The 16,993-nt window shown below is 29.9% G+C and overlaps 3 protein-coding genes across 4 annotated transcripts; 2 read left to right on the top strand and 1 right to left on the bottom strand.

The window, feature by feature from the left end:
- Positions 1-881: 881 nt before the first annotated feature.
- Positions 882-2,098, top strand: LOC134835677 (MOB kinase activator-like 3). 2 transcript variants are annotated; one of them, XM_063850597.1, is made up of 4 exons: positions 882-1,042; positions 1,119-1,259; positions 1,323-1,560; positions 1,618-2,098. In XM_063850597.1, the coding sequence occupies exons 1-4, from the start codon at positions 1,001-1,003 to the stop codon at positions 1,896-1,898; spliced, it is 702 nt and encodes a 233-aa protein (XP_063706667.1). In that variant the 5' UTR covers positions 882-1,000; the 3' UTR covers positions 1,899-2,098. The 2 variants fall into 2 exon arrangements, with proteins under 2 accessions (XP_063706667.1, XP_063706666.1); XM_063850596.1 differs by having other exon boundaries at positions 882-1,051.
- A 1,369-nt stretch (positions 2,099-3,467) lies between these two features.
- LOC134835674 (trichohyalin-like) lies at positions 3,468-4,769 on the top strand. The gene has a single exon (XM_063850591.1). It carries the CDS (start codon positions 3,504-3,506, stop codon positions 4,644-4,646), a length of 1,143 nt encoding a protein of 380 aa, XP_063706661.1. The 5' UTR covers positions 3,468-3,503; the 3' UTR covers positions 4,647-4,769.
- LOC134835676 (zinc transporter ZIP13 homolog) lies at positions 4,663-9,075 on the bottom strand. Its single transcript, XM_063850595.1, has 5 exons — positions 9,034-9,075; positions 8,577-8,981; positions 6,813-6,935; positions 6,325-6,747; positions 4,663-5,462 (listed from the first exon to the last, which is right to left on the bottom strand). The coding sequence occupies exons 2-5, from the start codon at positions 8,803-8,805 to the stop codon at positions 5,128-5,130; spliced, it is 1,110 nt and encodes a 369-aa protein (XP_063706665.1). The 5' UTR covers positions 8,806-8,981; positions 9,034-9,075; the 3' UTR covers positions 4,663-5,127.
- Positions 9,076-16,993: the final 7,918 nt, after the last annotated feature.

Genomic DNA, 16,993 nt, shown 5'->3' with positions numbered 1-16,993 from the left:
CAGTTTTTTGATTTGAAAACTAAATCAAGAGCAAAACTGTGTCAAAAACTATGTCAAAAACTGTGTCAAAGCAATTTTTGTCAAATCTTGCTCCAAATGGATAAAAATTTGTCAAAGGGCCCTAATTTATCATTTTTAATCATTTTATAACTCAAAACTGCCAAAAAACTGAAACTGAAAAATTTTTTTTTCTTTGACACAGTTTTGATTTGAAAACTAAATCAAGAGCAAAACTGTGTCAAAAACTATGTCAAAAACTGTGTCAAAGCAATTTTTGTCAAATTTTGCTCTGAATGGATAAAAATTTGTCAGAGGGCTCTAATTTATCATTTTTAATCATTTTATAACTCAAAACTGCTAAAAAATTGAAACGGAAAAAAAAAATTTCCTTTGACATAGTTTTGTTTTGAAAACTAAATCAAGAGCAAAACTGTGTCAAAAACTGTGTCAAAGCAATTTTTGTCAAATTTTGCTCTAAATGGATAAAAATTTGTCAGAGGGCTCTAATTTATCATTTTTAATCATTTTATAACTCAAAACTGCCAAAAAATTGAAACTGAAAAAAAAATTTTTTTTGACACAGTTTTGATTTGAAAACTAAATCAAGAGCAAAACTGTGTCAAAAACTATGTCAAAAACTGTGTCAAAGCAATTTTTGTCAAATCTTGCTTCAAATGGATAAAAATTTATCAAAGGGCTCTAATTTATCATTTTCAATCATTTTATAACTCAAAACTGCTAAAAAATTGAAACTGAAAAAAAATTTCCTTTGACATAGTTTTTTTTTCCTCTATAAATCAAAACTTTTATAAAATTTTCAAAATTTTTTTTTAGAAAGCATCAAATTATTCACTTTTGACATCCCTACTCCCTCAGTCACGAACTTTTGCGTCATTCGTGTTTGTTTTGAAAACTTTTTACCAAACTAATTTAATTTATTCAACTTTTTAGGTGTCTAAGGGAACAAATTTGCCAAAACCGAACGTACAATCATCAAAAAATGGCCCTCAATGAATTTTTTGACTTTTTCAAAAAGGGCAAGGTAGGAAATGTACTGTGGCTCAATGTGAAAAAACGAAATTCTCCAACAAAAATTCTAATATTTTGTTTTCTGGCAGACTTTTAGACCCAAAAAGAGGTTTTCGCAAGGAACGATGCGCTATTCGCTGCATAAACAGGCTCACGCGTCGCTCAATTCGGGCATCAACTTGCGCGATGTCGTCAAATTACCTGAGGGCGAGACCATGAACGATTGGTTGGTGAGTCTTATCACGGAAAAAATGCATTTTTATCAACTTTGAGTCACAACGGGAGTTTTGTAGGCAGTGCACGTCGTCGATTTCTTCAACAGAATTAATCTCATCTACGGCACAGTGAACGAGTATTGCACGGAGGAGAGTTGCAAGACGATGTCCGGCGGTAGTAGATACGAGTATTTGTGGGCTGACGGCGATAAATACAAAAAACCAACAAAATTACCGGCGCCAAAGTACATTGAACTGCTCATGGACTGGATTGAGTCGCAAATTAACAATGAAGATCTGTTTCCCGTGACGACGGGTAAGAAAAAAATTTTCATTTTTCAACAAAAAAAAAAAATAATTTTAATTTTTTTAGACGTTCCATTCCCGAAAACCTTCTCGACGCTCTGCAAAAAAATCCTAACGCGACTTTTTAGGGTTTTTGTGCACGTTTACATCCATCATTTCGATCGAATTGTCAGTATTGGCGCCGAAGCTCATGTCAACACCTGCTACAAGCATTTTTATTACTTCGTAACGGAATTCGAGCTCGTAAGTGCGAAGGAACTTGAACCTCTGTCGGAAATGACGAAACGAATTTGCACGGATGTCGCTGAAAATCCGCTGGAACGAACACGAAGTCCCCATCAGAGATAAACGAAGCTCAATCAAAGTTTAAAATTTAACCAGTGCGAATCTTGCGAAACATAAAAAATTATCGAAATTATTAAAATTTAGCCATATTGATCCAAAAAATTATTAATCGCCATGCATTTTAGCGAAAAACAAAAAAAAATAAGCATTTTAATCCGTTGAAAGTTGTGTCTAATTTTGTGTTATTAAATATTTAATAAATTAACGGCATAAGGATTTTTTTTAAATTTTTGTGGCTTCAGATCAGAGACGTTGAAGGTGTTAATAGGGTTAAATTTGAAAAACAAAATTATTTAAATTTTTTATTTAAAAAAATATTTAAAATTTTTTTTTTTATTTATTTTAAATTTTTATAGATTCTATTAGATTCTAGACTTTTTATAGATTTTTTTTAGATTTTATTAAATTAATTAAATATTTCTCAAAATTACTGTTAAAAAATTATTTTCAAAAATTCTCAAATTAAAAAAAATACAAATAAAAATTTTTTTAAAAATTTCTTGAATTATTTTGAGGCAAAAAAAATTTCAGAACTTTTTACTTTTTTTACTGATTTTATTTTTTAAAAAATTTTTCAGAACTCTTAATTTTAATTAATTTAAATTTTTAATTAATTAAATTGTTAATTATTTTTTTTATTTAAATAATATTTAAATAAAGTCATTCAAAAAAAATATTTTTAAAAAAATATAAATAATAAAATTTCTAAAAATAATTTCTCAAAGTTTTAAATTAAAAATAATTTTTTTTTAATTTTTATTTTAAAATTTTTATGGAATTTTTGAACAACTTAAAATTTTATAAAAATTTGACAAAAAATTATTTTAAAAATTTTGATTATTTAAAAGAAATCTGAAAAATTCTTCAAAAATAATTTTCAAAAAAAAATTGAAAAAAAAATTTTTTTTTAATTATTTATTTTTAATTATTTATTTTTTACATTTTTTTAATTTGAATTTAAAAAAATATAAACTTAAATAATTCAAATTAATTTAATGAAATTCAAAAAAAAAAAAAAATAAAAAATATTGAAAATCCTTTATAAAAATCCTCAAGAGACAAAAAAATTAAAATATTTAATATATTCGCCTTATAAGGTTTAATTATTATTTTAATTAAATTTTTCACAAAAACTCAAAATTAAATATTTTTTAAAACAATTTTTCAAAGTTTGAAATCAAAAAAAATCTAAAAAATTTTTTAAAGTTAAACATTTATTTAATTTTTATTTTAAAACTTTAAAGGCATTTTTTTAATATTTTTTATTATATTTTTTTTATTATTTTAATTAAATTTTATTTTTTTTAAATTTGATAAAAAATTATTTTTAAAACTTGTATTTTTTAATAGAAATCTTGAAAATTCTTCTAAATTATTTTTCAAAAAAAATTTATTTAAATTTCAAAAACATTTTTTCGCAAACTTCACACTGTCGATTGTGAAATTTGCACTTTTTCTTTCTTGAATTTGACATTTCTTTGACAGCAACTCGTGTACGATAAACATACGTCACACAAAATCTCGTACAGCTTCAAGAAATTCGGTGGGAAACAAAAACTCCGATATCAACAAGTTTCAAGTCGCCGCAAACAAAAAATTTCTGTTAAAATGTCCTCTGCCGACGACGAAGCCGAGCCTCTTTACACATTTTACGAGCCAAATGCCTCTGACGAAAACGGAGACGACGACGATGACATTCAAGCCAAAATCAACCGCGAACTCGAATCTTTTTGCAAGGAAGCAACCGAAGCTCAAGAAGAAATCGTCAACCTGAACGTGAAATTGCAAGAAAAGGACCAAAAACTGCGCGAAATGGAAATCAACTACAAAATGGAAATGCTAAAATTCATCGAAAAAGTCATCGATCATCAAAATTCGATGAAAAAACGCGAAAAAGACCTCGAAACGGAAATCGAGGAGCTTAAAAAGAAAACCCAGAACCACAAATTGCGCGAAGAAAAGCTCCGACGAGAGAATCGCGAACTAGAATCCCGTTTGGAAGACGTTTCAGGCCGAAAATCGCGCGAAGATAGTCTCCGCACGGAGAATCAGGAGCTGAAGAAGAAACTTTTAAGCCGCAAATCACGCGAGGAGATCCTAAAAACGGAAAGTAACGACATGCGAAAGATGCTGGAGCTGCAAAAATCACGGGAGGAAAAACTTTTGAAGGAAATCGCCGAACTTCGGGAGAAATTGGCAGGTCACACGGCACGCGAAGACAAATTACGAAGCGAAAACACGGATTTACGCGGCAAATTAGCCCTTTCCAAGTCTCGGGAGAACATAAATTCGAACGTTTGTCGAAAATATTCCAAATCAATCCAAGAAGACAAACTAAAAGCTGAAAATTTAAACCTCCAGAACAAGTTGGAGATGCAAAAAAGTCGCGAAGAACGCCTAAAAATGGAAAATAACGACCTCGAAAGGAAATTAACTGAAGCTCTCGAACAAAAAATGTCACTTGAGGAGGAAATGCAGCACTTGAAGGACAAAATTGAGACGGAATGGGTGCGAATTGACTCAGCTTTAACGGATCTCAAGCGAAAATTGATCGAACAAAAGGCTCTCGAGGCAGAATTGAAGACGGAAAATGTGGATTTGCAGTCAAAATTGAAGAAAATTTGCGAAAGTTTCGACCTGGATGCGAAAAAACCGACCTCAGACAGGAGCGATCGAAGCGACGAGAGCATAAGACCCAATTTTAAACTCTTAAGTAGCAAAAGTTCAAAGGAAAAACGTCGTTTTGTGTAACATTTACAGATATATTTGCTCATTTTTTTAGTTTTTATCTTTTTAACTTTAAAATCTTATAAAATATTTGTACAAGTACGTCATCTTAACGAGAATTATACAAACAGCTTGTTTCACCAGGTATCACATTCATGTTTTTTTGCTAATTTTTTTGGTTTTTAATCGAAAATCGGGAAAAAAATAAGAAAGAATATCGAAAAGTAATTTTTTTGGAGCATTTTTCTCTGTCTGCGGTTAACTGTAACTGTTGTACATACAATAATTTCCATAATTTTAATATAATATTATTAATAGTTAAATATTTTTACTTGTCTAAATATCAGAGTGACACTGACTCTAGAGAGAGAGACAGATTTTTAAACTTATTAAATAAATTTTGTAACAAAAAAAAAATTTTTTTTTACGTATTTAGATTTTTTCGACACTTTTTTTTTAATTTGACTCGGAAGAAAGAAAAAATTAAAGACTAGTCGGGATATTTTTAGTGCTCTAAGGCAACCGTCATGAAAGCCATCAGCGAAATTCCCGTAATAAGAGCGACAAATTGCTTCACAGACTCCTTTGGGTCGTCCTCTTTTAGCAAGTCGGGTAATACCGTGACGAGGGCAATGTGCAAAAAGCCGCCCGCAGTAAATGGCATGACCCATGAGGTGCGTGCTTCCATGGCAGATGTGACGCTTGAGCCGAAAATTGCTGCTAATGCTCCAAGGAGACCAGCGCCAGCAGTGAGAAGTTGTGCACGTGCAGCATCCCATCGAGAAAAGCCGGATCGGAGGAGGATGGCAAAGTCGCCGACTTCGTGGGGGATTTCGTGTACTGAAAAATTTAAGGGGAAATGTGTTAGTTAAAGTGTTAAATTATTTTTTAATTTTTAAAGTTTTTAGTTGAAAAAATTATATTTTTTTAATTTTTAAAATTATTTTTTTAATTTTTAAAATTTTTTTTTAATTTTTTAAATATTTTTTTTTTTTGAAATTATTTTTTTAAAAATTATTTCTTTTAATTTTTAAAATAATTTTTTTATTTTAAAATATTTTTTAAAATATTTTTTTAATTTTTAAAATTATTTCTTCAATTTTTTTTTTTAATTTTTAAAATTATTTTTAATTTAATTAATTTTTAAATAAAATAAAAATAATCAATATTAAATTTTAAATTTTTTTTTTAATTTTTTTAATTTTTAAAATTATTTAATTTAATTTTTGTTTTGTTTTGTAAATTTATTTAAATATTTTTTAAAATTTTTAATTAATTTTTTTTTTCTTATTTCAAAAATTTAAAAAATTCAAAAATTATTAAATAATCAAAAAAATAATTTTAAGAATAAAAAAAATAATTTAAAAGATTGAATAAATAATTTTAAAAATAAAAAAAAATATTTTAAATCAAAAATAATTAAAATTAATTTTTTCAACTGACAATTTTCGAAATTTTTTTATTAAATATGTAAAAATTTAATCAAATGTTCATTAAATTTGGCTTAAATTATTAAAAAAATTAATTTTTCATTTTGAATTAGCAAAAAATCAATTTTCAAATTTTTTTAACGGTCAATTTTTGAATTGACATTTACGAATTTTTCTTCAAATTTATAAAAAATTAATATTTTCAAAATTTATTTCAAATTTTTTTTACGAAAAGTTAATTAAAAAATTTTACTTTTAATTTTTCTACTTACACAAAATGGCAAACGTCGCAAGCGCTCCGTGTCGAAACGAAATAAGGAACGAACTTGCCACTGCAAGTCCATGCGTAAAGTTGTCAATGCTGTTTGCGAGTAAATTCAAGTAACCAGTGACCTTTTTGGATGCCTGCTCCTTCGTGGCTTTGTTGTTATTGGCATGCGCCAAGAAACATTGTTTGCTAATATCCTCAATATCTCCGCCATTTGTCGCACAACAAGTAGCTCCTTCGGGAACTTCTTCGCCGGTTTCTTTGGATCGCCGCAGAAGGCAATTGGCAATTTCGACACATTTTGGCTGCGGATTATTTTCGTCGGCATTCACGTAGCCCGAGAAAATTTTTTCGACAATTGTGAAGAGAAGCACGCCGCCAAGAACCCACATTCCGCTGCGCATTGAGGGATGTTGATGACCTGAATCTAAAAAAAAAATAAAAAAAAAATTATTAAAAAAATATTTTGAACGAAATTTTAAAGTTGCTTACGATCTGTGACGCCATTTTTCTGATCGCCCTCCCATGCTTCGGGCAATAAATGCAAGAAAACGTCTCCCAATAATCCTCCAACGGCAAAACTTAAGAGAATTTTGAGTGTTTTTGAATTAGCAGCTGTAAAAAAAATATCAAAAAATTATTAAAAATCTAAATTTTTTGATAAATTTTAATAAATTTCACATTTTCGTACTCCTCAATGGAATTCCCACGAATTTTTCAAAATGCAATAACTAAATAAACAATCAATAACAATAAAAATCAAATCAAAATTGTTCATTTAAAAAGCATTCTTTGCAATTATTGTTTTAAAAAATCAAATTTTATCTTCTCACGTACGTGAGATAATGAATTATTTTCGCGATAAAAGCTCTTCAAAGCCGTAGAATATTTTATTTGATTTGATTTGAACAATATAAAGGGCATGCATAGATAAATCGTAAGATTTTCATACGAAAAATGCACAAACTTGATACTGATAAGCGACATTTATCGGTTATTGGGTGAAGTTTTCCGCAGACATTTACTGTAAACGTGACGTAGGTAGTTAACAAAGGTCGAAAAATATCGACAAAAGTGACGTTATCGGTCAGTTTAAACGCATTCTTAACGCTTATCTGGAGTAGAATTAGTGTTGCTAGCGTAGTTTGAGGAGTACTTGAATGAATCACGGTCTTAAGTACTTTTAGAAGGACAAACGTGGGATTTTTTGTATGAACGTGAGGATCTTAAGTCAAATGAAATTCGTGAATTATCAAATTTTGTACCGAAATTCGTTCATAGAAGAGCTAATCGAGGTCCAAAGATCTCATTTAATTTATTTTTGAACGAACTTCGGTACAAAATTTGATGGTTCACGAAAAAAAATTGACTTAAGTCTTACGTTCATACAAAAATTTCACGTTAAGTCACTTTTTGGATGAACGTAAGGATCTTAAGTCAAATGAAGTTCGTGAATTATCGAATTTTGTACTGAAATTCGTTCATAGACATCAAATTTGAGATCATAAGATCTAATTTCTTAATTTTTGAACGAATTTCAGATCAAAATTCGAAGATTCACGATCTGACTTAAGACTTACGTTCATACAAAAGTCTCTTAAGACAAACGTGTAACTTTTTGAATGAACGTAAGGATCTTAAGTTTTTCGAAAATCATCAAATTTTGTACTGAAGTTCGTTCATAAACTTCAACTTTGAGGTCTTAAGATCTCATTTAATTATTTTCGAACGAATTTCAGTACGAAATTTGATGATTCATGAAAAAACTTAACTCAAGATCCTTACGTTCATACAAAAATTTCACGTTAAGTCACTTTTTGGATGAACGTAAGGATCTTAAGTCAGATTTTTTTCGTGAATCATCAAATTTCGTTCTGAAATTCGTTCATAGAGTTCCAATTTGAGATCTCAAAATCTCGTTTTAACATTTTCGAACGAATTTCAGAACAAAATTCGAAGATTCACGATCTGACTTAATACTTACGTTCATACAAAAGTCTCTTAAGACAGACGTGTAACTTTTTGAATGAACGTAAGGATCTTAAGTTTTTCGTAAATCATCAAATTTTGTACCAAAACTCGTTCATAGACTTCAAATTTGAGATCTTAAGATCCCTTTGTAACATTTTCGAACGAATTTCAGTACAAAATTTGATGATTCACGAAAAAAATTGACTTAAGATTCTTACGTTCATTCAAAAGAGGTTTACACGTTTGTCCTTGTATTTGATAAGAATTAACAGAAAATTTTCTTACGATCTTTATCCTTGATGTCACTCTCTTTGACACCCCCATCAACATCGACGGGAATTACGAGCAACGGCAAAATTCCCGCTAATCCAACTAACGCCGATCCAATTAACGAAAACATCCACGGCACATAACCTATATTTGTGATAAACTCGGGCACAAATGGCTCGATCATTTCCCGATAAATGTAAACAATTGTCTGATCCATAGTTTCTGTTTGTGGCGTTTGATTCATTTTTCTAACCTCAAATTTATTTCTCTTTCACTGGTTTCACTTAATTTGTTTACGAAAAAAATGTTCTAATGTTTTTTAAATAATTTCATCACTCAAAACGCTTAACATAACCTAAAAATATTATTAGCTTAAATACTGCTCTCCAAAATGTTGAGACAGGAACTTATTGACAAAATCTGCAAAGGTAAAGAGATAAGAAAAAATCGTTAATTGTAGCTCAGTTTGTACTTGGAAATATTGAGTCTGGCAACCAATCACGAGCGAATCTATAAACCGACTGAATTGAAGAGACTTTATTTTAATCGCCTTTACGAAGATAACACAAATGAAGAGAAGACAGGAGTGCATCAAGATAAAACATGTTGTTATTTTTGTTTCTCTTTGTACAATTTTTTTTTGTTTAAATTGTGTTTTTTGATAGATTGGAGACGACCAAATCTATCGGATTTCAAGTGTTATCGGAGCAGCTGATTAGAAGTAGATTGTGTCATGCGATCGATAAGGATTCAAGTACTGAAAAAGCACGAGAGAAGCTCAAGAGATCGGTGTTTGTATTGATAAGATACTTATGGCCTATTTAGGTTTTTAAAGTAAGTAAATAATTTGTTTAAAACGAAATTTTGTTTCCTACATGAAAAAGTTATGGAATATTTTTACTTTTGTTTTGGTTGAGGTTAAGTTATTTCAAGGTTAGTTTTATACCGATCAAGTTGTAAAAATTGAGAAGTTTGCAAATATTTGAGAGCAATTAATAAAATAGCTGATTAGATTAGATTTTTTTTAACATATTAAGGAATTGTAAAAGATCGAAAACCTTTATGATTTTTTTATTTTAATCGTTTAATCATTATTTAGTTAACTTTTGAACGATATTTTAATTAATTATTTTTCTTAAATTTTAAATTAATTTAAGTAACGAAATTCAAAATGAATCAATAAATTTCATATGTTCATGTACCCATTTTTGAAAATTGAGTTAGATCACCGTTCTCCGTCTCAAATTGAAGATTTTGTCTTTAGAAACAACTTTTGTTTTGGACTTTTTCCAAATTTTGCGTTTCCGATGTACAGGAGCCTTTTAAAGATGTAAGCAAAAAAAATTGATCAAAAAAAAATTTCAGCCAAAATCCTCTTATTATGAGGGCTCATGTACCAATTTTTGAAAATTGAGTTACATCACCGTTCTCCGTCTCAAATTGAAGGTTTTGGCATTAGAAACAACTTTTGTTTTGGACTTTTTCCAAATTTTGCGTTTCCGATGTACAGGAGCCTTTTAAAGATGTTAGCAAAAAAAATTGATCAAAAAAAATTTCAGCCAAAATCCTCTTATTATGAGGGCTCATGTACCAATTTTTGAAAATTGAGTTACATCACCGTTCTCCGTCTCAAATTGAAGGTTTTGGCATTAGAAACAACTTTTGTTTTGGACTTTTTCCAAATTTTGCGTTTTCGATGTACAGGAGCCTTTTAAAGATGTTAGCAAAAAAAATTGTTCAAAAAAAAATTTCAGCCAAAATCCTCTTATTATGAGGGCTCATGTACCCATTTTTCAAAATAAAGCTAGATCACGGTTCTCCGTCTCAAATTGAAGGTTTTGTCTTTAGAAACAACTTTTGTTTTGGACTTTTTCTAAATTTTGCGTTTTCGATGTACAGGAGCCTTTTAAAGATGTTAGCAAAAAAAATTGATGAAAAAAAATTTAAGTCAAAATCCTCTTATTATGAGGGCTCACATACCGATTTTTCAAAATTAAGCTAGATCACGGTTCTCCGTCTCAAATTGAAGGTTTTGTCTTTAGAAACAACTTTTGTTTTGGACTTTTTCCAAATTTTGCGTTTTCGATGTACAGGAGCCTTTTAAAGATGTTAGCAAAAAAAATTGATCAAAAAAAAAATTTCAGCCAAAATCCTCTTATTATGAGGGTTCATGTACCAATTTTTGAAAATTGAGTTAGATCACCGTTCTCCGTCTCAAATTGAAGGTTTTGTCTTTAGAAACAACTTTTGTTTTGGACTTTTTCTAAATTTTGCGTTTCCGATGTACAGGAGCCTTTTAAAGATGTTAGCAAAAAAAATTGATCAAAAAAAAATTTCAGCCAAAATCCTCTTATTATGAGGATTCATGTACCAATTTTTGAAAATTGAGTTAGATCACCGTTCTCCGTCTCAAATTGAAGGTTTTGGCATTAGAAACAACTTTTGTTTTGGACTTTTTCCAAATTTTGCGTTTCCGATGTACAGGAGCCTTTTAAAGATGTTAGCAAAAAAAATTGATCAAAAAAAAATTTCAGCCAAAATCCTCTTATTATGAGGAATCATGTACCAATTTTTGAAAATTGAGTTAGATCACCGTTCTCCGTCTCAAATTGAAGGTTTTGTCTTTAGAAACAACTTTTGTTTTGGACTTTTTCCAAATTTTGCGTTTTCGATGTACAGGAGCCTTTTAAAGATGTTAGCAAAAAAAATTGATCAAAAAAAAAATTTCAGCCAAAATCCTCTTATTATGAGGGTTCATGTACCAATTTTTGAAAATTGAGTTAGATCACCGTTCTCCGTCTCAAATTGAAGGTTTTGTCTTTAGAAACAACTTTTGTTTTGGACTTTTTCCAAATTTTGCGTTTCCGATGTACAGGAGCCTTTTAAAGATGTTAGCAAAAAAAATTGATCAAAAAAATTTCAGCCAAAATCCTCTTATTATGAGGGCTCATGTACCCATTTTTGAAAATTAAGCTAGATTACCGTTCTCCGGCTCAAATTGAAGGTTTTGTCTTTAGAAACAACTTTTGTTTTGGACTTTTTCCAAATTTTGCGTTTCCGATGTACAGGAGCCTTTTAAAGATGTTAGCAAAAAAAATTGATCAAAAAAAAATTTCAGCCAAAATCCTCTTATTATGAGGGTTCATGTACCAATTTTTGAAAATTGAGTTAGATCACCGTTCTCCGTCTCAAATTGAAGGTTTTGTCTTTAGAAACAACTTTTGTTTTGGACTTTTTCCAAATTTTGCGTTTCCGATGTACAGGAGCCTTTTAAAGATGTTAGCAAAAAAAATTTAATTAAAAAAAAAATTTCAGCGAAAATCCTTTTATTATGAGGGCTCATGTACCCATTTTTGAAAATTGAGTTAGATCACCGTTCTCCGTCTCAAATTGAAGGTTTTGTCTTTAGAAACAACTTTTGTTTTGGACTTTTTCCAAATTTTGCGTTTTCGATGTACAGGAGCCTTTTAAAGATGTTAGCAAAAAAAATTGATGAAAAAAAATTTCAGCCAAAATCCTCTTATTATGAGGGCTCATGTACCCATTTTTGAAAATTGAGCTAGATCACCGTTCTCCGTCTCAAATTGAAGGTTTTGTCTTTAGAAACAACTTTTGTTTTGGACTTTTTCCAAATTTTGCGTTTTCGATGTACAGGAGCCTTTTAAAGATGTTAGCAAAAAAAATTGATCAAAAAAAAAATTTCAGCCAAAATCCTCTTATTATGAGGGCTCATGTACCAATTTTTGAAAATTGAGTTAGATCACCGTTCTCCGTCTCAAATTGAAGGTTTTGTCTTTAGAAACAACTTTTGTTTTGGACTTTTTCCAAATTTTGCGTTTCCGATGTACAGGAGCCTTTTAAAGATGTTAGCAAAAAAAATTGATCAAAAAAAAATTTCAGCCAAAATCCTCTTATTATGAGGGTTCATGTACCAATTTTTGAAAATTGAGTTAGATCACCGTTCTCCGTCTCAAATTGAAGGTTTTGTCTTTAGAAACAACTTTTGTTTTGGACTTTTTCCAAATTTTGCGTTTCCGATGTACAGGAGCCTTTTAAAGATGTTAGCAAAAAAAATTGATCAAAAAAAAATTTCAGCCAAAATCCTCTTATTATGAGGGTTCATGTACCAATTTTTGAAAATTGAGTTAGATCACCGTTCTCCGTCTCAAATTGAAGGTTTTGTCTTTAGAAACAACTTTTGTTTTGGACTTTTTCCAAATTTTGCGTTTCCGATGTACAGGAGCCTTTTAAAGATGTTAGCAAAAAAAATTGATCAAAAAAATTTCAGCCAAAATCCTCTTATTATGAGGGCTCATGTACCCATTTTTGAAAATTAAGCTAGATCACCGTTCTCCGTCTCAAATTGAAGGTTTTGTCTTTAGAAACAACTTTTGTTTTGGACTTTTTCCAAATTTTGCGTTTTCGATGTACAGGAGCCTTTTAAAGATGTTAGCAAAAAAAATTGATCAAAAAAAAATTTCAGCCAAAATCCTCTTATTATGAGGGTTCATGTACCAATTTTTGAAAATTGAGTTAGATCACCGTTCTCCGTCTCAAATTGAAGGTTTTGGCATTAGAAACAACTTTTGTTTTGGACTTTTTCCAAATTTTGCGTTTTCGATGTACAGGAGCCTTTTAAAGATGTTAGCAAAAAAAATTGATCAAAAAAAAATTTCAGCCAAAATCCTCTTATTATGAGGGCTCATGTACCCATTTTTCAAAATAAAGCTAGATCACGGTTCTCCGTCTCAAAATGAAGGTTTTGTCTTTAGAAACAACTTTTGTTTTGGACTTTTTCTAAATTTTGCGTTTTCGATGTACAGGAGCCTTTTAAAGATGTTAGCAAAAAAAATTGATGAAAAAAAATTTCAGCCAAAATCCTCTTATTATGAGGGCTCATGTACCGATTTTTGAAAATTGAGCTATATCACCGTTCTCCGTCTCAAATTGAAGGTTTTGTCTTTAGAAACAACTTTTGTTTTGGACTTTTTCCAAATTTTGCGTTTTCGATGTACAGGAGCCTTTTAAAGATGTTAGCAAAAAAAATTGATCAAAAAAAAATTTCAGCCAAAATCCTCTTATTATGAGGGCTCATGTACCCATTTTTGAAAATTAAGCTAGATCACGGTTCTCCGTCTCAAATTGAAGGTTTTGTCTTTAGAAACAACTTTTGTTTTGGACTTTTTCTAAATTTTGCGTTTTCGATGTACAGGAGCCTTTTAAAGATGTTAGCAAAAAAAATTGATGAAAAAAAATTTCAGTCAAAATCCTCTTATTATGAGGGCTCATGTACAGATTTTTGAAAATTGAGCTATATTACCGTTCTCCGTCTCAAATTGAAGGTTTTGTCTTTAGAAACAACTTTTGTTTTGGACTTTTTCCAAATTTTGCGTTTTCGATGTACAGGAGCCTTTTAAAGATGTTAAATTGCAAAAAAAATTGATGTACAAAAAAAAAATTTCAGCCAAAATCCTCTTATTATGAGGGTTCATGTACCAATTTTTGAAAATTGAGTTAGATCACCGTTCTCCGTCTCAAATTGAAGGTTTTGTCTTTAGAAACAACTTTTGTTTTGGACTTTTTCCAAATTTTGCGTTTCCGATGTACAGGAGCCTTTTAAAGATGTTAGCAAAAAAAATTGATCAAAAAAATTTCAGCCAAAATCCTCTCATTATGAGGGTTCATGTACCAATTTTTGAAAATTGAGTTAGATCACCGTTCTCCGTCTCAAATTGAAGGTTTTGTCTTTAGAAACAACTTTTGTTTTGGACTTTTTCCAAATTTTGCGTTTTCGATGTACAGGAGCCTTTTAAAGATGTTAGCAAAAAAAATTGATCAAAAAAAAAATTTCAGCCAAAATCCTCTTATTATGAGGGTTCATGTACCAATTTTTGAAAATTGAGTTAGATCACCGTTCTCCGTCTCAAATTGAAGGTTTTGTCTTTAGAAACAACTTTTGTTTTGGACTTTTTTCAAATTTTGCGTTTTCGATGTACAGGAGCCTTTTAAAGATGTTAGCAAAAAAAATTGATCAAAAAAAAAATTTCAGCCAAAATCCTCTTATTATGAGGGCTCATGTACCAATTTTTGAAAATTGAGTTAGATCACCGTTCTCCGTCTCAAATTGAAGGTTTTGTCTTTAGAAACAACTTTTGTTTTGGACTTTTTCCAAATTTTGCGTTTCCGATGTACAGGAGCCTTTTAAAGATGTTAGCAAAAAAAATTGATCAAAAAAATTTCAGCCAAAATCCTCTTATTATGAGGGCTCATGTACCCATTTTTGAAAATTAAGCTAGATCACGGTTCTCCGTCTCAAATTGAAGGTTTTGTCTTTAGAAACAACTTTTGTTTTGGACTTTTTCTAAATTTTGCGTTTCCGATGTACAGGAGCTTTTTAAAGATGTTAGCAAAAAAAATTGATCAAAAAAAAAATTTCAGCCAAAATCCTCTTATTATGAGGGCTCATGTACCAATTTTTGAAAATTGAGTTAGATCACCGTTCTCCGTCTCAAATTGAAGGTTTTGTCTTTAGAAACAACTTTTGTTTTGGACTTTTTCCAAATTTTGCGTTTCCGATGTACAGGAGCCTTTTAAAGATGTTAGCAAAAAAAATTGATCAAAAAAAAAATTTCAGCCAAAATCCTCTTATTATGAGGGTTCATGTACCAATTTTTGAAAATTGAGTTAGATCACCGTTCTCCGTCTCAAATTGAAGGTTTTGTCTTTAGAAACAACTTTTGTTTTGGACTTTTTCCAAATTTTGCGTTTCCGATGTACAGGAGCCTTTTAAAGATGTTAGCAAAAAAAATTGATCAAAAAAAATTTCAGCCAAAATCCTCTTATTATGAGGGCTCATGTACCCATTTTTGAAAATTGAGTTAGATCACCGTTCTCCGTCTCAAATTGAAGGTTTTGTCTTTAGAAACAACTTTTGTTTTGGACTTTTTCCAAATTTTGCGTTTCCGATGTACAGGAGCCTTTTAAAGATGTTAGCAAAAAAAATTGATCAAAAAAAATTTCAGCCAAAATCCTCTTATTATGAGGGCTCATGTACCCATTTTTGAAAATTGAGTTAGATCACCGTTCTCCGTCTCAAATTGAAGGTTTTGTCTTTAGAAACAACTTTTGTTTTGGAATTTTTCCAAATTTTGCGTTTCCGATGTACAGGAGCCATTTAAAGATTCCGTGTAAATCTGAGGATTTTCCTCTCATATAAAAAAAAATCAATTTTTCAAAATTGGACAATATAATAAAAATATTTTATATATTATATGGTGCATTCCATTCTAAAAAATACCGAAATCCCGGATTTTAAATTTACCTATAAAAGTACAGATCTTATTACCCTATCTTGATGTCCATCCGAAAATAAGAAACTTTTGCTAAGACAACATTTATTTTCGACTTATTTTAAAAATTTTTATCAATGGTTCAAAATTTTTTAAAAACGCAAAAATATCACATTTTTGGCTTTTCTGACCAAACAGTTCGTTTCCAACCATATGTTCCATGGCAAAAATTTATGTACTCGAGATGACAAACAATCCTGGTGAACAAAAATTTTATAATAATAAAGTTGAAATTTTGACCTTTTTTTCGCTACACGGATTTTGCGATAAAAATTTTTTAAAACTATCATAAAATTTTTAAAAATAAGGGTAAAAAAATTTCGCCAAAGCAAAAATTTCTTCTTTTTTGATGGACATCACGATAAACTATTCAGTTTTTCATTTCTATAACTGTTTTATGAAGAAATCGGTAAAAATCAAAACCGTGATTTTGGTATTTTTTAGAATGGAATGCACCATATATAATAAATTATAGTATAGTTTAGATAATAGAGTATAGAAAATAATAATCGGCGTATTCTATTTCTTTTTCAAATGTTTTCTTTTTAATGTATTACAGGAAGCATTCAACAAATTTCATTTATTTTTTAAAATTTTAGTTAAGGCTCAATTTTTCAGCGTTTCAAATATTTTTTTTTATATAATAGTTAATAGTAGGGGGAAGTGGGGCCAAATCATAACTGGGGCTACTTCATAAATTGCTTTTACGCCTATTTACAAAGGGCAAATCAAAAAATGTTGTTCTACGAAAGGTGCAGTTTTTCACGTACTTTAAATACACAGAAGACACTTTTTTGATATATTCTGTCATTTCGGAGAAAATCGAGAAAAATTGTTTTTCGGACCTCAAAGTAAATTTTTATGAAGTGATAAAACTAGTTAAAACTTCAATAAAAAATATGAATAAATTTAAAATGTCATTTTAGATAGTTAGTACAAAGTGTCTTTCAGAAATTCACCAAAAAAAATTTTGAAAAATATTCAAGCATCTTGAGATACACAGAGCTTTGTATCAATTTACGTTTTGGGGCTACTTCATAACATACATATCACAGTATAGCGATGTTCATAAATCCAAAAATT

The sequence above is a fragment of the Culicoides brevitarsis genome, chromosome 3 (assembly GCF_036172545.1).
Source record: "Culicoides brevitarsis isolate CSIRO-B50_1 chromosome 3, AGI_CSIRO_Cbre_v1, whole genome shotgun sequence".
Lineage (NCBI taxonomy): Eukaryota > Metazoa > Arthropoda > Insecta > Diptera > Ceratopogonidae > Culicoides > Culicoides brevitarsis.
This window is presented reverse-complemented; position numbering and strand designations above follow the sequence as displayed.